This window comes from Choristoneura fumiferana, chromosome 3, assembly GCF_025370935.1.
Source record: "Choristoneura fumiferana chromosome 3, NRCan_CFum_1, whole genome shotgun sequence".
In the NCBI taxonomy this organism is placed as follows: domain Eukaryota; kingdom Metazoa; phylum Arthropoda; class Insecta; order Lepidoptera; family Tortricidae; genus Choristoneura; species Choristoneura fumiferana.
This window is the reverse complement of record NC_133474.1, coordinates 8,063,637-8,086,053: the sequence shown is the minus strand read 5'-3', so window position 1 is coordinate 8,086,053 and position 22,417 is coordinate 8,063,637. Positions and strand designations below refer to the sequence as shown.

Below are 22,417 nucleotides of genomic sequence, written 5' to 3'. Positions count from 1 at the left end.
GGACACTATTCTACATTATTGTACAGTCGCCATCAGATATTTCGGAGCGGCCAAGGCGGCCAAAAATGTCGGCACATGCACTCTATTATTAAAAAAATCAAAATTCAAATCATTTATTCAGTAAATAGGCCGCAATGGGCACCTTTACAAGTCATTTTTTAAACTACCAGCGCTTTCGGAAAGACCATCATTGCCAAGAAGAATGCGCCGCAAGAAACTTGGCAGAAAGTAATTTCTTTTTCAACATAAAATAATTACAAATAAAATACTTAAAAACTACAGTATACAATTAAAAAAATTAAGATTAAAAAATTAAGGTATTAGAGTTAATGTATCGATATTTTTGACCACCTTGGCCGCTGCGAAATATCTGATGGCGACTGTACAGTGCGACAAAGATCTACAGAGCATGAACGCACTATGCTGTCAACCGCGCTGTTTTAGCGCACCATCCCTCTTCAAAGCATCACTTGAGAAAAAGACGGCGCCCTATAACCGCGCGGTTAGCCGCATAGTCCGTACGTAGCCTTAGGAACGAAACACAGAACTAACGCGGCTCTTATTTTTAGTTCGTCGTAAATGTCGCGGTCTGTATCTTTTGTAAATGGTTCTTAGTTTATATTTTGAGATCAAGTAGTTGCTTCATGGAGAGTTAATAATAATAATTGGATAAAAAAGTAAAGCGTAATCAGCTGTAATTAATTCGTTTATTTCAGATAAAAGAATATCATTCGTAATAATGTAAGTCAGTGTTACAAGCAAACTATACGAATATGCATGTTAGCGGATGATCAATTTACTTTTTCTTGTTTGTTATTCTGTCCCGTTGTTCAAGAGATAACACTGATAGTTTCTTTAAAAACTCTCAAATACATGCTACTAATGTGCTTAGGAAATAGTCCATAAAACAATAGGCTTATAAGTACGACAAAAAATTACGTTCGATGAATTTGAACCAAAGAAACTTTCTTAAAGTTGTCCAGGGGACGTAACCATGGCAACGAAGTACAAGAAAAAGTTGACCGAGCCTAGCAATGTTCACGGTTATTTAGTTAGTAGTTAGTGTAAGTGTACTGGCCTGGTCCACGATGCCTTCGAGCGAGGAGAGCACGGTGGGATGTATCTCTCGTTGCAGCTGCATGATTTTAGAGCAACGCCACATCGGCAGCGTCGCCTTGATGGGGCCGGTCTCGCCGCCGGCGCCGCCCGCCGCGCCCGCGCCCTCGCCCGCCGCCCTGCCAGCCTGGCACAACACTTTATATTGTAACTCCTACAGCAATATTGCACTAATCTATGTATCTATCTATTTATCTATAATGTAAACAAATCTTAAGGATTACTCAGTTACTATACCAAAAAAACTGAACGGTACAAGGCCTTGCTATACTAGTTACAAACTTTATGATTATGGCTCAATCAATTTACTTTAATTTATTACTTTCTACTTTCAACGACGAACTCTACTGCTCGGTAGGGGCCCTGCCTCCCTACAATTATAATAATAATAATAATACATAAACTGTCGAATTTACGCGGAAAATATATTATTAGTTTTACGTGGTTGTCTTGCACATGGAATCGCGAAGTTGCAAGGTAATTGATTCTAGTTCATTAAAAAAAAGAGTACTTACAGCAGTACCAGCTGACTGGTGCGGCAAGTGCGCGGCCAAACTTTCTGCACTCTTGTGTCGCTCACGCTGCTCTATCTTCAGCGTCAGATACAGCGTCCGTATCGGGAAGTAGACTGCTTGCGGGTACAGACGTCCCACCTGCAGGGACAATACATGCACAAATTAAATGGAAATCCGACCAACCGATTTCGTTCACGACAACCTCTTTGTAGACTGCACGCACTAGTGGTGGTCTGGGCATTTATCTCGTGTCGTTTCCATAGGGTAAATGCGGTTCGAAGGACCATTTCATGTTTCGGCACAATAAAGCATGATATATTTTTGATAGCTGTGTTCTACTAAAATTATAATACAGATGAGATAGTATGACCGCTCGCATGATCGGCGTAATATCGAGCAACACACGGGTTGCAGTGGAATTTTCGTTCAAATCATTTAATTTGAGCTGTAGTTTTGTAGCAAACCATAGAATACACTTAGGGGCTGTTTCACCATCCATTGATTAGTGTTAACTGACGGTTAAACGTGATGCCGTCTCTATTTATTTTGTTCGAATAGCCGTCTATTCGAACAAAATAAGTAGAGACGGCATCACATTTAACCGTTAGTTAACACTAATCAATGGATGGTGAAACAGCCCCTTAGAATGGTATTTTTGAGTGACATGATTTTTAAAATTAGCCTCTGTAGGGGCAACTGTGATTTTAGAAAAAATAAGCTAGTAGTGGTGTACAAGTACTAACATGACTTAGCAAGTTCAGTATAACGTTGCCATCGTACTGCACGAGGCAAGCGAGCAGCTGCGGGATCCACGGCAGCCACTGCACGGGTGGCACGCCCACGGAGTACTTGTCTAGAGCATCCGCGAGGCTGTTTTTCTCGTCGTCGTAGCTGAGCATCCATAGGACCTGGAAGACGGGTGTTTGTAATGAGGGCTATCGCGTATGAATTCGCCACTAGAGGCGCTAGTGTAGCGTGAGGTCTCCGAAATATCAAATCTCATAGTTTTTGGGTGAGCTACGGGGGTTTATTTATAATTAGAATAATTTTGTGAATATTTCGCAATATCTGAAATTAATTATGGCAAATATGCGTTCCGGGGCAATGAATATCTGTGTTTTGAGACAGTTTTGTCTTTCGGAAACCTTTGTCCTCCCTTTTTTCCGAACAAAACGGGGACTATGCAACACTGTGGCATGCTCGATATTTTTATGGTACGGTTTTAAGGTGTATTAAATATGATTTTAATCTAGACTTTGTTTTCACGCCCGTAATAACAGACTTTGAAAGCCATACTTAAAAACCTCACGCAACAGTGCGCCATCTAGTGAGACAAAAAACGATAGCCCTCATTCTTGACATGGGAAGTGTTTCACTTTGAAATTATGGCAGGTTAGTAAGTACAGTAGCCATCAGATATTTCGGAGCGGCCAAGGTGGTCAAAAATATCGGCACATGCACTCTATTATTTAGCTATTAGAGTTCATGTTTCGACGTTTTTGATCACCTTGGCCGCTCCGAAATATCTTATGGCGACTATACAGGTTAGATTTAACGCAATGAGCTTTCTTGTATTTAAAGGCAAGGACAGATAACAGGTTGAATAAGACAAAGAAAAGCAATCATGTCACGTCAGGTTTTTAACGTAACAAAGTATACCTACAGTGGAACATCTTTTATATACCTTCGCACAATGTTTTCTCGACTTAGACTCGTTTTGGTGCCGGCACGCATGCAGAAAACAAGTCATAGCGGAGACTCCAACGGCGATCTGTCGCGGGTCCCGGATGAATATCTGCTCCAAGTAGTCTCCCCATAGCGCCCACGCTTTAACCAGAGTGTCGTGCAGCTGTACCGCCGCTGCGAACGCCTTGTTCGCGTCCTCTGAACGCCCCAATTGAGCTAACAGCAATCCTTTGAACGCGTAGAACTCCGCTGTCATTTCTTTCGTAAAATACTTGAAGTTCGTGGACTCTATCATGTCTAAACCCTCCTGAAGTTCGTCCTTGCCGTCGGTCCAGGACATTTGAATGTGGCATTTGACTTGCTGCCTGATCTTCTGGAAACAGTCGACGATAGGAACGCTCGGGATGGTGTAGATGCGATGCAGGGAATCGAGACATACGCCGGATAGGCTGTGCTTTCTTGCTATTTTCGCGAAGTGGATTATGGCCTGTTGAAAAAAATATATAGGCACGTGATTTTGCATGTGCTGAATGTAACCTAGTCAGTATGGATTATAAGCCTTTTTAGCAAAGTATTTAACACAATCTCCTTTTGTTATATCCAGCTAGCAGTGCATCAAATGGATTTGCCATATAGTTAATTAAAATGAGAAAAGTTTTTCCAAGTCAAAGTCTTTATGACATGGACATAAGATTCATTTTACTTGGCCCGTGTAAAAACTTTAATTACATCTGTAAAATGCTGAGCAGGTGTGAAACCGTATAAATAGTAAACCGAAAAAGTGTGCACAATTTGATTAACCTCTTCACCGCCACACAACAAACGAGGTGCGTGTTCTGTACGCCACAGAAAAACCAGCGACAAATCAACTTGATTTTTAATTCCATTGCAGAAGGATTAATTTCTAGTTGAATGTTGGTAATGTATAAATGACTGGCGTGTGAGGCATTCCATTGACTGACTGTCACGACTAGGTGACTGGGGCGGTGAAGAGGTTAATGCAGAATAGTAATCTATACTTTTGCTACCTGAGCGCTGGCGTGGACGCCGAGCATGCTATGATTGGAGGCGTGGTCGGTCTGCGAGTCGTAATGCGAGGCGATGAACTGGTAGTGGTGCTGGCGCCAGGTGAAGATGGCGCCCCAGTGAGAGAGCGGGTCCGCGACCACGGGCAGACGGTTGCGCCACGTCTTTACGATCGCCTTCATGTCATGGAGCGACGTCGGCCGGCTGTGCAGCAGACCCTGTACAATACAATCGTATGTAGGAATAAGTCGGGAACGAATGGTCAGACCAGTTTAAATGTTTTTGGGAGACATACTTCAAACAAAGTGTTTATGACGAAGGCGCGCACATGCGTGCGCGGAGTTGGAGGGGATGTCGGGGTAATTTACACGGTAAGGTGATGTACACGGGACACTGATTTGTTATTTTATCAATTAAACAAAACACGACAAAAACGAACCGCATTAAAGTTCGGTAGTCCTCTCTCTCTTCTCTTTATGAAACTAGCTGATTCTGAAAATGAGGGCTAAAAGACAGGCAAAATATCTCTAGACTAAATGAGCCAATTGCAAGCAAGACCGTAACGTCAAACGGACCTCGCGATACTAACGCCATCTACCGATATTTCACCTGTCATTTAGCCCTCATTGGCTGTTTTTCCATTAGCCGGCCCGGCACCCGCTCGGCGCCCGCATGGCCGTGCACCGGCAGCGGGGCCGGGGCTTCGTTTTTCCACTGCGCCGATGTCGATGCCGGTTTATGCCCAGTGAGTGGTACGGTCAGCCAAATAAGTGGTCTATCAATTTTTTGACAAGTTCCTATGAAATGAATATGTTAAGCGCTTAAGTCGAACTTTCAATTGCATTATTGTTTTATGCCATTATCAACTTTAGAGTGGTAGACCACATATTTGGCTGATGGTACAGTACTATGACACAGACTTCAGCACAATTCATATACAACATGCAGTTTTGCCGGGCCGGCACAGAGTGGGAAGCTCGCTACCCCGGCGACGGCGACGGCGCCGGTGGGACTCAATGCCGGGCCGGCGCCGGTAAGTGAAAAACCGAGCCATACATTTTTGCTTTCCCTGGCACCGGCACCGGCACGTCGTCGTCGTATGGAAAAACGGCCATTGTACCCACACAAGTTAAATCGCCAACCTCCTTTATTGAAGGTTGTTAAATAAAGATCGTGTATAGTTACAGTGTGTATCTGCGCCGCCTCGCTGAGCTCCATGAGCTGCTGCGCGGCCCTCAGCAGCGGCAGGTGCGCGTGGCTCACGACGCGCGGCAGCCGCCGCCACTCGCGCAGGCACTGCGCCGCCGCCGCCTCCGCGTGCCGCTCCACGCCGCTCAGCTGCTGCTCGCCGCCCGCGCATATGCACAGGTAGCCCCGGTATAGGTTCACAAGCCACGCTGGAAATCACTATCATGTTAAAAATAATAATACGGCGAGGGTGGATAGACACGTCGAGGGGAAAATGGGTTTAATGCTCGAGTTTTACACTCTGCTTTTCACTTCGATTGCGAGATGAAATAACAACAGTGGAAACATTGTTTACTTTACTAGGTATGTACCTTTTATTTTTCATGCATTGCTATATAATTATATTTTCACTTCTCATGCTCTTAAAATGTTATTTTAGTCTCTGCAAATCAGAACTAAAACTCTTTTTTATTCTCTAGGGATTCAAGTATTTTTCACACCTCTCCTTCAGACAAGTTACTTTTCCTCCCTGACGAGAGGGGACTTTTCTGTTCAAGGGTTTTCTAAGAGTTTTATTGCAAATGACATTTTTTGAAGTTGATAATTGTAAAGCCACGCCATTTTCTATGCTGTTTGTTTTTTAGATTTTTTTTTTCAAGTTTCTTAATGCTCGGTGTGAAAAGTTGTATGAGCCACTCGGGAGCAAAATTATTTTCATCATGGGCGTTAACACTTGAATCCCTCATTACGCTCAGGATTCTATTGTAGAATCCTTGGCTACATTCTGGATTCATTGGACGCCCTCGCCGTAAATACACCATTTTGCTCCCTTGTGACACAAATAACTATTTAAAGTCAATTCGACCACAGGTGATTTCTAAGAACAGATCTTTGTATGTCTTGATAATTTCAGACTTGCCCATACCGACCGATATAAATATGCCACCATCCTGTATAGAAAAAATACAATCTTAACATACCTAATTCTTTAGGACAATTATATTCCACTTCGGCAAGAGCGTCTTTCATAGTTGGCCAATTAGGATTCCTCCAAGAGCTCTCAAGTATCAGAAAGGGATCGCGAACGTTCCGAGTAAGCCCCAGTTCTAAGAGCGAGTCCCATTGGTTCAGCTCCTTGGAGCATTTAATCCAATGCTGGGTCCACAGTGAACACTCCTTATGCATATTGTACACCGACGGATTGGCTGCGTATTCTTGTTTCAATTTAACCATTGCGACGTCATATGCAGCCTATAAAACAAAAGAACGACAATGAAGAATAATGCGTATCAATAAAGAATTTGTTAAGTATTAGTATACACAAATTGTGTTTTACCTGAGCTTGTTCGTAAAATCCTTGCTGTTCATAAGCGATAGCGAGATTGGTATCGCGGTATCGAGCATGTTTTTGCCACAGACCGGACCACATATCTTCCTCTTGCAAGAGCTCGTACATGTCGCTCAAGGAATCCAAGATATCCTAAAGAAAAACACAAATTGAATAGACATTTTAGTCAATTTTATATGTACAATTTAACGAGTTTGCTAATGTCGTTCGAAACTCGAAACAAGGATCGGGTTTCTTTTTCTTTCTCATAATGAATCTTCAGAAAAACGAAGAAACCGCCGAGTCGCGATTGACGTTAACATTCTGGCTGTACTATAAGTACTTGTAATTTAGGAAACTTACAGTAGATGTAGTAGTTTCGACGTCATAATCGTAAATATCTAGTTCTTTCGGCGCACGGCCGCAAGCTTGGTCTATAGCCATCTGTTCCAAGTTGAGGGTCATTCGATGCCACAGATTATGCGTCTTGCCAAGATATTTCATCATGGGCCTGTTAATAAAAGGAACGATTACGTATAATACAATTTCGAAACAATATGTATAGTTTCAAATATAGTACAGTGGTTACTTACGGTTTGATGCTAACAGGTGGATTGCATCTCGCCAGTGCTTCTATGAAGGTGTTGAGAGCACTAAGAGGCTGATCTCTTTGTATGACGTGCACGCCCGATATTATGAATGGGACGATTTCGTTCATTATTGTCTGAAATTAAAAAAAAAACAATTAAATATTGTCAATATGAATTTTTAGTTACTTTGGAGAAAATAAATGACATCAAAGCTTGCTTTTACCATACAAAATGTATGAGTGAATTTAATTCAACAGCTCATAGTGTGAAAATATTATGTATAGAAAACAATTTGAACATTATAAAGTAGATACATCAGTTGATCAATGGAGTCAAATACCCTATTAATACTGGCAGGTAGTCTGGACTTTCTCTGGAATTAATCATCGCTCATTCTGTTAATTTCTGATTAAATTAAATTAGATAGTAGATCAGGCTTGTTGTTCCGTGCGCACGCGCCGCGCCGCGCCGCTCCACTCAGCAGGCTACAGACAAGCGGGATCACTCACAGGCAGCTGCGCTGCGTCGAGCGAGCCCCACAGCGCGGGCAGCAGCCGCAGCCACGTGTGGTGCGCGAGCGCGTCGTCCATGTGGCACAGCTGCGCGCACGCCACCACCAGCTGCTCGGTGCGCACGCGCCGCGCCAACTCCAGGAACTCCGATTGCTTCGCCACTATTTGGTTGAGAGCGCGTTGTCTGAAATGATAGATAGAGCATACAACATGATTCAAAATTGATACGGAATATTTCAGCAGTTGATTGGATTACTTTGATTGACTGAAGACCCAGGGTGTTTTTACCACAATTTTCGATTCAAAATAGTCTTTTACGCATTTAGACGCGGTATACTTTAAACATCAATCATCGAAACAACTTCCATACATTTCAATCTCAGAGAACACACAAGTTGGGGAGATATCTTGTCCTTACCTGTTCGGCACATTCTTGGTAATATCCTCTTTGGGATTGGAGCTGGAGTCCAGATCCATGTCCAGTACATCTTCCTTGTCAGGGTCGAGCGAGCTGTCCCCGTAGCCGTCAGTAGCTTCCTCCTTCACAGCGCTGAGCGTCACGAAAGACTTGCGCTCTTCGCTATCTGCCCAGTTGATCACTGCCGATATGCTCGGGAGGAGGTATTTTGTGTTTGACAGGTGGATCTGTGTATCTAGAAAATAATCATCGCGTCGCAGATATTTAGAAGTGAGAAAATTTCAAGTATTTATATTTATATTAACTTTATGAAGTTTGATGTTCATAAATCAAAAAATTGACTTCGACGTCAAAAGGATAAACATTGTTAGGAAAAGGCCTCAAATCGGTGATATAATGTTACATACGTTTCTAAATGACAAAGGATACATGAAGGATAATGAATATTGAGGAAGCAAGGAAAAATGTAAAGACAGTAAACGGAAAAGGCAGGTCGTAACAACGAACTTCAATTTGGAACCCACTGAAGATTGCATATCTGCAGTCCATCGTTTATAACAATTAATAATCATGATATCATATGTATCGCGTTACTTCACATGTAGTCATTCGTTACTAATGAAGTACTTACTCGGTGCGCAAGTAACAAGTAGCAGTTCAAGGCACTGCTTGATCCAATAGTGCTGTCCGATATGCTCCCAGTTCTGCGAGCATATGATATAGAGCAGACGATCGAAGACGCGCCGACGCACGCTTTGGTCATACACTTCGAAAAACTTGGCGCGAATGTGAGGCTGAGGGCAGCGTAGACCTGCTAGGAATGCCGGCTCTAGTTTCATTGACAACTCTGTCATTTTGAGTTGGTCGTCTCTGTGAGAATAAAAGTTTTGTTTGGTTAGGTTTTATACGATTTACTTAGTATAAGCTCAGCTTTATATTGATAAAATAGATGTTGCTCAAATTTAACTTTTTATATGATCGGGAGACAGTATCGATGTTGAGTCAAATTTTATCATAGCTGTTGTGATTGGTCCTCCCGTTATGGTAACAAACATGGGTAGGTACTAAAGATACGAACGGTAAAAAGCGGTTACATAAATACAGTAAAATCACTCGAAGCTCATTCAACTCTTTTTCTGAAGCGTTGACTATCGCCGTCGCTCTAAATATAATCCATCTTACTACTTTAAGCTATTAAGCCGGGTCGGCAGTAAATTTGCCAATATTTGTCACCTTCAAAACAGTACCAAAGCCTTGACTACGCTAACGTTTACCTGTAAACTAGCGTACCTGTATACATAATTGATGATGTCAAGGAAGTGAGCATTGAGCTCCAGGTCCTCAGGGAACCGTTTCTCGACGTACTGCATCAGCTTGACGAGCAGTATAGACTTCTCGCGCAGAGAGGGCACGCCGCCCGCGGCACTCGTGCCCGCGGTTGGCGCGCGCCATTTCACCCACTCTTCCACCATGCGGGTTATTGCTTTCATCACCTAGGCACAAATACGAATATTTATTAATACTAGCTAAGTAAAATCTCGAATAAATAAATAAAAACGTCGATCAATATTTAATGTCTTACCTTAGCATCAGTGGTTTTCTCAATGAGTCCAACCAAAACGGTTCCGATAAATGTTTTCCTAGTTTCGACGGTCATCATCGAAACACGTGCCTTGAGGAGGTCTAAAGCTAATATCTGTAACAATATTACATTGTTTTCATCTTAGGTCATAAGGTCATAACTGACGTAAGAATTAACATTTTTATCAAGAAAGAAAAATTGACACGAAAATACGGACGGACAGAGACAGAGACAGAGACAGACACGCACGCACGCACGCACGCACGCACGCACGCACGCACGCACGCACACACACACCACACACACACACACACACACACACACACACACACAAACATCACGCCTGTATTCCCAAATGGGGTAGGCAGAGCACACGAAACGTTACCGCTTCGGAGCCAGTTTTAGCAATACGACACTACGAAAAATACGAAACAGACTGAAAAAATAAATAAATTTAAATGTTGTCCCACTGACAGCCATAAGTATCGATTTTTTACAAACAAATAATCCCACAAAACAACTTAAATACTAACGAATAGCGCTAACACTGCCACCAACGAGAACTGGGTTCAAAATCTACTGGCCTGTGCTTGGAAGATTCACCCAACTTATTAACTAGTAAGATTTAGACCATGGAACTCACCAAAAGATCAGACGTGGAGGCGTCAGGGTTGGGCGCGACGTGGTCCCTCGCCATTTTCTGCAACACGCGCATGAGCGGCAGCACCAGCTTGTCGATGTAGGACGGGTTGGACACGCACGCCGCCTTCAGCATCATGAGAGGCCCGAGCAGCGAGGCGGAGCCGCCCGCCGCGGACTTCTCATAATTAGCGAGACCTTCGAACGCGTACTTGCTCACGCCGGAATAAAGACTTTCTAGTTCGTCGTACTGTTAAAAAGACATTCATTATTGGTTATATAGCATAGTTGTTTCAACTATGGAGAAGCATGTCTAGCATAACATCGCGGGCTCAAGCCCAATCTCAGCTGAGTTCAAAGCAACTTATAATGAGCTTTTCGACGAAGGAAAACATCACGAGGAAACCTGGAAACACCTGCAAACAATACAATGTGTTAAGTTCCCAAACAGCATCCCGCAAGAGAACTAAGAGAGCCTAAACCTTCTCGTTCTGTAAGGAGGCCTGTGCTGAACAGTGGTCGTAAGCTGCAAAAGGAGATATTTAACTGGTTGGTAGGTCTCGATTGCATAATGGCTTAATGAATTGGTGTTTTATAGGTATTAAAGTTCCTTTCAATGCAAGTCAAACATTTATTAAACCAAAATGAAATTATAGCAAGACCTAATTTTTTGTAGTGCTACATAGAAATTTTAACAAAACTTACTTTAGATGCTTGAGCTGAACCCGACGGTTCCGTAGGGAACAGAGCGGTCAGCTTAGCCAGCAGGTTATGTGTGAGGCGAACGATCTTCGCGTTGGTGGACGAGACACAAGTAGACAGGCCTCGCTGGAGCGGTTTCAGGCACGCGAGGCTCTGTTCCCTCCTCAGAACACCGAGCAGGAACGTGAGCAGTTCCAGTGCGGTGCATGCGTTGGCACACGCTGCCGCGTTGCTGTCTGTTGCTGCGAACACCTGGGGGACGCGGAAGTTTGATACAGGTGTTTAGGTATTTTTACAGGCGTACCATCTTGGAACCTGGAAAGTTCCATATCTTGCCTGCCATATTCTATTGTTTAAAACAATATACAGTAACGATCGTACAATTAAAGGTAAAGCAAAATTGCTTCAAACGCCGACAGGACGGCGCGCTTTCTCTGGAGCCTAATTACTATTACACATTCGGTTTTAGTTTCAGCTTGTCAATGACTATGTATCTTATACGACCCACGCCTAGAAGCGAATTTTATTGACGAGACGTTTTGCAATTTCACTCTTTCTCACTCTCGCCGCCCGTGAAATCCACTTTAAGTGCCCAAAGAATCAACCCTGATCAGAAAACACCTGAGCATTAAAACGACTAGAGACCATCATTCTCGCTTTCGTGGTTTTTCGGGCCTTCTCGCCATATATTATATCTGTAGGAGTCAACATAATGGATAACACAATTCATTCGCTTCCTTTAATCGTAACCTTATGACATTAAGCGGGACTGACATATTTGAGCAACAAAAAACAAGCTAAATGCAAGATAGGTCTGCCTTTATTCACTTAATTCTTCGAAAGCCGCTGTAAACGTAAAATTTTAAATAAAGGTGTGTGTTGGGGTCATAAAGCTTATACTAGTACCTTGTCGAGCCACATGAGCTTGGGCTCGCAGAGATGCGGCCACACGTCGGGCTTGAGAGCTGCCTTCAGCAGCTGCACGCAGCGCCGAGACAGCTGCTCGCCCGGCGACGCGCCGGCCGCGCCCGCCGCCACGCTTCCTTCGTTAACCTGGACAAATGCCACACGTAATGTAAAGTACTTGACAAAACCTCCACGAGATAGTGTATGAAATGACACGAAAATCGAAGTCCGGATAGCTAAACTTAAGGGGCCAGTGAGCACTTCGCAGGAAGAACTGACGGCCGTTGAGGAAAACGTGTTCTTGAACCAGCCAGCCAGCCACCTTCAGCCTCCACCATCTGGCCTGCATCTGGTGAAGGTCGCAGAAGTCCTATAGATTTAGAAGATTTTTATAATTGCTTTCGACCATCTGCCTAATTAAATCTGGAGAAATGCCGAAAGCTTGGACGACATTTTCTCTCTCTCTCTCTCTCTCTCTCTCGCGCGCGCGCGCGCGCTTTTACTCGGCCAGCCTGTGGCAGTGTCGCTGTGACGTCATACCTGGCACGCGAGCCGCAGCAGCAGGTTGACGACCACGTCCACGTGTTGGCGGTCGAGCGGCTTGGCGGCGTCGGGCTCGAGCCGCGCGCTGGCCTGCGGGCTCGCCCAGCCCGTGTTCAGCGCCTTGCGCGCCTCATTGCCCGTCTCCTCTGATGATACGCGCTTTACGGACCCACTAGGCGACGTGGCGACCTTCACAAACAAATCACAGTCTATTGACAACTCTTAAAACTACCTACATACAGCATACATCAATAGCAGAAACAATCTTAGCACTGAAGACATTGAAAACAAGAAAAAATATTACCTCAGAACGGCATTAAAGATACGTGACATAGCAACAAATTTATTAGAGTGGTAAAACAAGTCCTTAGGCTACTTACAATGTCGTCGTGCGTATGATCGCGTATCCGCTGCAGCTCCCACTTGAGCGCCACCTCGGCCAGGTCCACGGCGAGCCGGCGGTGCTCCAGGGACGCGGTCGCTGAGAAACCAAGCCGTTGCATCGCGCCCACCATATGCACTACTAGCGCGTGACGGACGGGATAATATACCTGATGGAAACAATACAATACAAATATTCTTCATTGAACACGATAAATCGATACAGTGAATAAGAATATGAAAAAAAAAACAAGAACACATATTCTTATTTGTACAGATGGCCGTTGGGGCCGAAAAGTTCTCGAATGGACACCGCAGATCGGCAAGCGCAGCGTAGGATGTCCACAAACAAAATGGACGAACGACCTGGTTAGAGCCGCAGGGAGGCCTATGTCCAACAGCGGACATCCTACGGCTGATGATGATGATTTTGAACTGAACAGTGTCGATTAATTAACATTACATACTTGTATGCTCGCTCTGTCCTCGACAGTGACCACTAACAATCCAATACTGTTCTATTACCTTGTCCTGTTATTCAACTCACCTTATAATGTCTCACAACCAATTGCAGTATGTGGAACAGCTGTTGGACGGAGTGTCCGTCCTCGACTATGATCTTCTTGGTCCAGTGCGTCAGCATAGTGTTCCCGTCCTCCATACGCTGAGGCATGGCGGGGGTCAGTATCTCCAGTGCTTGCCGCACCACTGACCGCGCTTCTACGGCATGGGCTTTCAGTAGACTGTGGAACACTGAAACAATTGTAATTTAAAATTAGTCTTTATAAATTTTGAAGCACCCTTGTTACGGTACTTGATAAGGCCGTCACAACAAAATAATTGCGATTTTCATAGTAACAAAAGGGGGGGATCGGGGTTACAAGAATGACTAAAATTGATGTGTACATCAAGAGTACTATTTATGAAATGGATTTGGTTACTAACCTTGTAGTACAATACGCTTGTGTATAGCGAATTTGGCAATGATGTGGCTAAGCAAAAGGTGGCCATGGTACCTGTAAAGAAAACGTAGTTTTGTTACAAGATAACTTCTAAAAACTTTAAGTAGTAAATTACTGTTTTGGGGGTACATTTAAAATCAATCTGCAATTCTATAACTTTTACTCGTACCATCGATATTGAGAGATATTCGAACAATTCGTATCTAACACGTTTATAATGGCCTTTACTTGCGACAAAATTGCTGGCTGCTGCATTAAGCAATCGAAACCCGCATGCCAGTTAAATATCTTTGTATAGTATTGTATTGTAAACTCTTTATTGTACATAAAAACACATGAAATTAACAAATAAAATAATAATAAGAAGTACAAAGGCGAACTTATCCCTTAAAGGGATCTCTTCCAGTTATCTTCTTCTCTAGCCTATACGTATACGTCACAGGGGGGCTACTACGAAATTCGAAAATCGAAGTTCGTATCGTCCATCTCACTCTCGTATTTATATAATACTTATTAGCGTCAGCGGGACAGCAAGATACGAAGTTCGAATTTTGCACTTACGTTTCTGACGCTCGCGATCGCAATCAAATGACATATTTCGGATACAAAAACTGTAATTTGATTGCGATCGCGAACGTCAGAAACGTTGGGCAATACGGCCTCTGGCCTCCTATCAGAACAAATAGAAATGTTTTCGACCTACCTAGTAGCGGGGTCAACGTAGTTCTTGCCTAGCAGACAAGGCCAGGCGAAGGTCATGAGCCGGCGGAGCTTGTTGCCCTGCTTTTTGTTATTTGCGTCGTGGATATGCGCCGACGCCTGCTCTAGCAGGAGGCACGCGAACTGCAGCAGCGATATGCGCACCGCGTCCGAACACGCGAACGGGTTCTCCGGGTCTATCACCTGAGGAAGAGATCCTATTGACTCACATCAAATTTTTATACCTTGACGTGCTCGGTAGAACCCGGTCGCAGGGAGCCTCTGCTGCCTTTATCAAATGTTTTTATAAGAGCGGCGAATGCTGACTGCAACAGGGTTCTACAGAGTGTCCCATAAAAACTTAGTCCTATTTTTTTCTTCCAGTAATACGTATGATTGTGCGCATGTGTGCATTTCTGTCTTGTGTCTTCGTGAAATTTACTGCTAGAAGGCATGTACACTGATCTAAAAATACCAAAACAAAAGAATATAAAGCTCAACACGAGAAATCAAAACCTTTATCAGACCGACATTCCATACTTACGTTATTTATAAACACGGACACAACATTGTCCGGATTGTCCTGGTAGGGTGCCGGTGGCCCGCCGACAATCTTCTGTCCTTTTTCGAAGCTGACGGCGAAGCACGGGATGAGGATCATCTGTAGGACCTTCGCCTTCAACTCCTGGGACATTGCGTCGCTGGAGAAGTGTTCCACGAAACGGAAGAACGCTGAGCGTTTCCACTCCAACGTGTAGGTCTGAGCGACAGTGTTCTCGAGGAAATCTCGGAGGAACTGCGGGAGCATAGATTTTGATATTAATAAACCCTTTTAACCAATCTTGAACTCGATACAAATAACATTATGAGATGATCTTGGTGGCAACGTGATAAGAAGTTTTAAATTTAATTCCACGGATCGGTATATCACGCTAGTCGACCTTGCGTGTCCAATCCAATTTTATTTTTCGTCAAATTTGGAACAGCCACGCGGCGGTTACGTTTGACAGAAACGAAAGTGATGAACTGTGTGGATCTATGTAGATATTTCCCACCAAAATAAGCCGATGGCATAAACAATAATTGAGACGTTCGGTTCTCATACATTTTTCCGTACTTAGGTAATCCACTTTAAAGCAGCTCCATATTTCAATAAACTTCGCTTTGAAACTGATTCAGATTAATGATTAGATTAGTCTAATAGAGTTTGAAAGTTATACAGAATTTGCTATTATTCAATTACATATATTAAATTACTAATGACTTAGTTAAGATCATTCCCGGACATAAGAGATTTATATTTATTTTGATAGCATGTAAACTTTAATTAACTCACCTGGAAGTCTGGTATGAAACGGTCGCACAGCGCTCTTAGAAGCTGGAACAACAGGTCGATGTTGGACGGATGGTGGCAGAAATAGTGAAGCAATATCTTCACGATAAGCTTCGGTTCTTTCCAATGAGTACAGTCGACATTCTCCACTTTCTTATGGATTTCCTGTAACACATCAGTCGCATTAAGAATAGGATTCATTCGACGCTATGGAAGTATCCAGAAGACCACAACTTACATGATATTGATCGCTGCACCATATCCTCTTGAGCAGCTCTATCAGGTCATGTTGTGTGGCCAGCCACTGGCCATCATACTTAATCAGTATCGAGATGACCCTGATGGCTTGGAACTGCATTTCAGCCTTATCGGCTTGGGGCATGGTTGCAGCCGCACCCCCCGTGTTAGCGGCTAAAAGTTGCATGAGACGAGTCTTCTTGGTGGTCTGGAGGGCCTCCCGGTACGCCGCGCCGGCTTCTGGGTGCTTCACCAGGTAGATGAAAAAGCGGCTCCACTGCTGGTCTTTTATGTTGTTGTCGCTCATCACTAAGTCGAGGGTTTCCTTAGGATATCTGTGGTAAAAGCGAGTGGAAATGTTATGAGCTTCTACTTGTAATTATAGTTTTTTTTCCTTTACAAAAAATTTGCATCGTGGAATTCTAGTAAAATCTGAGTTTTTTTCACACACGGAACTTGCGGATATATATTCAATTTATTTTAAAAACAACAACTTAGAAACATTAATGAAACACACACAACTTCTGTCCAATATGACTAATTTGCAATTGTAAAACGTAGAAAAAATAACGAAGAAAGAACAAACCGACTGCATAATAATTTCAAAGCCACGGTTAGCGCTTTTTGCTTACTGTCATGCAGTGGCAGCGTTCGCACATTTCAAGAGCTTGAAAAAAATCGAAATTAGTAAGACCGTTCCTGGCTTATGTGGCTGGCGTGGAATTTAATCGCAAGTTTATATATCATGTCTCACCTCAGCTTAAATAACATAAAATATTTATTCATTTTTTTTAAACTTGCAATGGTAATGGCGCGTACCTTAAAAGGAACTTAACAAGCGGCTCTCGGAAGGGCGAGCCGGCCTCGATCATGAGGGACTTCTCCGTGTGGAAGATGAGTCGGCAGAGCACGTCAATGAAGCGCGGCGACGCGGCCGGGATTTGGTGGAAGATGCCGATTAATATTATTATCTTCTGTTCGTTCTCCATGTTCTTCGATACGCTTTGTAGGAAGTTGCCGCCTGGGAATGAATGGTTGTATTATATTAACGCTAGTTGGTTTAAACGTATAAGTACAATGTGTCGTGATAAGTAGCGAATTACCAACGAGACTATTAGAAGCAAGTCGAAGACTGAGGGCTTTCTGAGTCGAACTTCGTAATTCCTAGATCGTTCCTAAAACCATAGTAAAAGGGAACAAGTAGGCTCACTACGAACAAAAGTACATCGTGCGGCTTAAATGTGTGCGCGCCGGTTGGCGCCGGTACGCACGCACCCGCCGCACGTACAAACTGATAATTTAAGGAGGATTAACTTTTCTTTAGTCAAGGCTGCGCTGCCGTCGGCGCCGTACGTTTCGATTTTAGCTCGCTCGTCTTGCGCTGAGATGATCACCTTTTACGTTCGCGTACTCGTACTTACGTATTTTTTGTATTAGGTATAGTTGTAAGTTAGTGGTATATAAGTGTAGTGTAATAGTTTCATGCAAGGACACATAAAAAATAATAGATACCTACCTACCTATAACCAATATAGTTATAGTATTTTGTGTAGGTAAACATTAGTATGTGTACAGTCGTCATCACCGTTCCGGCGAATTATAAATAATACTAGATGAAAACCCGGCTTCGCTCGGGTAAAATATAGACTCATAATAACATGTTTGAAAAAAAATTTTTGCCAGTTAAAGACTGTCGTACTTATCGAAAAATCTGACGTATATTCCCAGCCTTAATATTATCACAAACGTACTTTCACAGCTAACCTACGTATCGGTATTTCTCTAGTAGATATTTCACCTAAATCTTATTTGCCCAAATAACTATGATGTCTCTGTCTCATAATCAAAGAAATTAGACCTAAAGGGCCCATATGCGGTACGATTCGTCTGTACGATCGATCTGATTAAAATCGATAGATGAAAACCCGGCTTCGCTCGGTAAAATATAGACTCATAATAACATGTTAGAAAAAAAATTTTTGCCAGTTAAAGACTGTCGTACTTATCGAAAAATCTGACGTATATTCCCAGCCTTAATATTATCACAAACGTACTTTCACAGCTAACCTACGTATTCGTATTTCTCTAGTAGATATTTCACCTAAATCTTATTTGCCCAAATAACTATGATGTCTCTGTCTCATAATCAAAGAAATTAGACCTAAAGGGCCCCATATGCGGTACGATTCGTCTGTACGATCGATCTGATTAAAATCGATAGATGAAAACCCGGCTTCGCTCGGGTAAAATATAGACTCATAATAACATGTTTGAAAAAAAATTTTTGCCAGTTAAAGACTGTCGTACTTATCGAAAAATCTGACGTATATTCCCAGCCTTAATATTATCACAAACGTACTTTCACAGCTAACCTACGTATTCGTATTTCTCTAGTAGATATTTCACCTAAATCTTATTTGCCCAAATAACTATGATGTCTCTGTCTCATAATCAAAGAAATTAGACCTAAAGGGCCCCATATGCCGTACGATTCGTCTGTACGATCGATCTGATTAAAATCGATAGATGAAAACCCGGCTTCGCTCGGGTAAAATAACATGTTTGAAAAAAAATTTTTGCCAGTTAAAGACTGTCGTACCTACTTATCGAAAAATCTGACGTATATTCCCAGCCTTAATATTATCACAAACGTACTTTCACAGCTAACCTAAGTATTCGTATTTCTCTAGTAGATATTTCACCTAAATCTTATTTGCCCAAATAACTATGATGTCTCTGTCTCATAATCAAAGAAATTAGACCTAAAGGGCCCCATATGCGGTACGATTCGTCTGTACGATCGATCTGATTAAAATCGACGAATCGTACCGTGTGTGGGGCCCTTAAGAGGTCACAATTGTGAACGAAATGCAAACCTGTGACACGTGATGACGTGACACTAACGCCACTTTGATGTGATGACTTTGACATGTTTACTTCGCAACGCCATTATATACTTAGTAGTTTATTCAAGTTTATATTGAAAATACTCGATAATCCGAATTTTCCGCCTACAAGTTGTCGACTCGGATTGACTAATTTTTTACGCTCTTCAATTTGATGTGCATTTCGTTCGAGTCTACCGTAGACCGGTACGAAATTATTAATATAGATTTTTAAATTTAGTATAATAATAATAATATAACGGCATAGAATCTGTCTGGTTTCTCTAGACACAGACATTCGTCAATTTTAAGTTAACTTTCGTACTAAAATAATTGTCGGTAGGTAATAAAATTAATCTAAAATAGACGTCGACAACCCTAAGCGTCCGCGCCGGAGTAGGCAGTTAAGTCTCCTAAAGGGTCGGAGTGGACCTACTTGTTCTCTTTTACTATGCTTAATCATACAATGTTTTTCATCACATCTGTAAGGAAAAACCTACTTGGTTAGAAAAGTGACCAAGGTAGATTACCTGTAAATAGTACAGTACAGACACTCTTTCTTGGTCACTACTTGGACTATGGATTCCGTTTTCTTTCACGCATATAAAACAAATGGCGTAACGCCATTATAGCGTATTTTTGAAGATAAAAATTGAATTGAATTGATTTAATTGGCGAAAACACTGAACATACTACTAATTTTTTATGTGTACCAACCGAACATGCTCTCTGTTACCGCTATTCAAGTGAATAAATATCATTTCTATTTCTATTAATCGCTCAGGTATACTGTGTCCTCAAGTTTACAAGTCGCTCAATTAAGCAAATTATAATAGCCCTTGTAAGAGTAACTTACTGTAAGCGACGTGCTCATTAGGGTCCTTGATTTAGTTTTAAGTTTTTTGTATTAAAACATATGGAAGGTAGGTTGCGTTTGTGACGTAGCGACAAACGGACAAACTAACGGGTGTTCATCCTCATCCAACCGCGCGCGCCGACACACACGTACTTACGCCCTTTCTTATATGTACGTGGTGGAGGTTTTTCGCAATTAAATTGAGTTTTCTCGAGTTCTACTTGCGTGTTTATTGTTTACGGAACATCTACATCCCGAACACTCACTAAAAGCAAAAACATACCTCGATTAGTTTGTATAGAATAATCCAGCAACTTCTTCAGCAACTGCAGTAGCTGCTCACACAGCTTTTCGCTGAACGTGGAGGGAAACAGCTGCGTGAGGTAGGAGAGCCGCTTGGCGCCGTTCACGCTCAGGTTACGGTGGTCGCCGAGCGTGAGGAGCAATGGCCGCATCACTGGATGGACCATCTCCATGTCGATTTGGAAGCCCGATAGGAATTTCTGCATGCACTCGAAACCGGCCTGGGGAACACAATACTATGTTACAATACTTCTAAGATCTGGTAGCATGGTAAACGGTATGTTGCTCTGAGGATGAACTCTGGTTGAAGTGGTGATAGTTGGGCTTGTGTGATTTGTGTGTGTTCCTACAGTTCATACTGGTGGAGGAGCTATTCGTTGCATAGATATAGCTATCGTAAGGTCGGGGGTTAGCATAGTTATTTGTGTCACAAGGGAGCAAAATGGTGTATTTACGGCGAGGGCGTACATTGAATCCAGAATGTAGCGAAGGATTCTACAATAGAATCCTGAGCGTAGCGAGGGATTCTAAAGTCGAATCCTGAGCGTAATGAGGGATTCAAGTGTTAACGCCCAAGATGAAAATAATTTTGCTTCCGAGTAGCTCATACAACTTTTCACACCAAGCATTAAGAAACTTGAAAAAATAAATTCTAAATATTATTATAGAACAACCAGCATAGAAAATGGCGTGGCTTTACAATTATCAACTTCAAAAAATGGCATTTGCAATAAAACACTTAGAAAAGCCTTGAACAGAAAAGTTGCACTTTGCTCCCTCTCGTCAGGGAGGAAAAGTTACTTTTCTGAAGGAGAGGTGTGAAAAAATAATTGTTTATTTGAAGAGTTGCAGATTTTTTTCGATAGTCCTGGTCCTAAAGAGCGAGGAATGACAGTTCTTTAGTTTTCTTTCTGTCTCTCACTCTGTGATGAGATAACTCAATGATGTGATACCAGCGGCGATAATGGCAGACAACCTACTAAGCCTTCATACATAAATAAATAAATGGGAATTACTCGTAAATACCAGGCAAGAAATACGTGAGTGGCTCGTGTATGTATTGAAATGTAATAATTATGTCCACAGCTCACAATATTGTTTTAATTACTTTAACTAATATTTTAAGTGTGTATCAATACACTTTTAAATACAATACTCACTTGTTGCAGTTCTTGATCGTTCTTCTCTAGCGATTTATATAGCACTTGGAAGATTTTCTCGCGACAGTGCTTCTCCTGTATATAATGACAGGCGGCCAACGCTCTGAGGGCGGAGGCCCGTAGTGGTACCAAGTTGACGCCTTTGTAGCACGGCAGCTTGCCTAACACTGCGTCTTCCGCCTCACACAGAGATAGCAACTCGCGGAAGAACACTTTGTGTTCGTTTATGTTCAGGTCTAGAATAAGACACACAGGTATTGAATAAGTAGGTCTAAAAGTACTGAGAAAGAAACAGGATAGATGCTAATCCAGAAAGCACACAAAATTACCGGTTCCATTTACGCTGTGGTTTGGTTCGATGACGCATTAATTCCTACTTATACATTGTCTTTGGTTATAATCGATTTTGCAACGTACATAAAAATTAAAATCTAAAGGCGAACATAGCTTTCGGGTAACCAGACCCTTTCTGTGAGCGAATCAGTTTGTCTATAAATTTTTTCTTACATTTTTGCCCACGCGGCTTAGAAAAGGCTCGTCTAACGAAAACAAACAGACTAGAATTGCAAAGACATAGCTTACCTATAGTAAATAGTCTCGGTTTCAAAGTGGTGCAGAATGTAGTTCCGTCCATAAGACCCATCTGAGCATTGGCCGGCTGATGTCTGAGCAGATGTTTCTTTGGAGGAATGATGTCAGCCAAGACCTCTCTGTGAGGGTCCATTACTTCTGTCACTGTTTTGTTTTGCAATTCTGCTATCAGTTCTAAAGATTTCATTGCCTAAAAAAATATTACCATGAATTAAACAATCAATGGATTGTCGTACATAATACAAATGCTTACAAGGTTC

The 22,417-nt window shown here is 42.4% G+C and overlaps 1 protein-coding gene across 4 annotated transcripts in view; it reads right to left on the bottom strand.

The window, feature by feature from the left end:
* Positions 1-22,417, bottom strand: part of Nipped-A (Transcription-associated protein Nipped-A) — a 41,186-nt gene that overhangs the window by 8,278 nt on the left and 10,491 nt on the right. For all 4 annotated transcript variants that reach the window (XM_074085394.1, XM_074085396.1, XM_074085395.1 and 1 more), the window contains exons 11-40: positions 22,149-22,347; positions 21,567-21,802; positions 20,387-20,627; positions 17,182-17,383; positions 16,364-16,697; positions 16,129-16,290; positions 15,337-15,588; positions 14,797-14,996; positions 14,077-14,147; positions 13,679-13,884; positions 13,131-13,301; positions 12,748-12,939; positions 12,208-12,354; positions 11,305-11,553; positions 10,604-10,849; positions 9,961-10,074; positions 9,669-9,871; positions 9,010-9,248; positions 8,379-8,613; positions 7,958-8,144; positions 7,452-7,582; positions 7,222-7,369; positions 6,868-7,011; positions 6,512-6,782; positions 5,529-5,740; positions 4,346-4,561; positions 3,316-3,804; positions 2,375-2,539; positions 1,632-1,769; positions 1,079-1,243 (exon numbers count right to left, since the gene is read on the bottom strand). In XM_074085394.1, the coding sequence (XP_073941495.1) occupies positions 1,079-1,243; positions 1,632-1,769; positions 2,375-2,539; positions 3,316-3,804; positions 4,346-4,561; positions 5,529-5,740; positions 6,512-6,782; positions 6,868-7,011; positions 7,222-7,369; positions 7,452-7,582; positions 7,958-8,144; positions 8,379-8,613; positions 9,010-9,248; positions 9,669-9,871; positions 9,961-10,074; positions 10,604-10,849; positions 11,305-11,553; positions 12,208-12,354; positions 12,748-12,939; positions 13,131-13,301; positions 13,679-13,884; positions 14,077-14,147; positions 14,797-14,996; positions 15,337-15,588; positions 16,129-16,290; positions 16,364-16,697; positions 17,182-17,383; positions 20,387-20,627; positions 21,567-21,802; positions 22,149-22,347 (6,165 nt within the window). The remainder of the gene's footprint in view (positions 1-1,078; positions 1,244-1,631; positions 1,770-2,374; positions 2,540-3,315; positions 3,805-4,345; positions 4,562-5,528; positions 5,741-6,511; positions 6,783-6,867; positions 7,012-7,221; positions 7,370-7,451; positions 7,583-7,957; positions 8,145-8,378; positions 8,614-9,009; positions 9,249-9,668; positions 9,872-9,960; positions 10,075-10,603; positions 10,850-11,304; positions 11,554-12,207; positions 12,355-12,747; positions 12,940-13,130; positions 13,302-13,678; positions 13,885-14,076; positions 14,148-14,796; positions 14,997-15,336; positions 15,589-16,128; positions 16,291-16,363; positions 16,698-17,181; positions 17,384-20,386; positions 20,628-21,566; positions 21,803-22,148; positions 22,348-22,417) is intronic.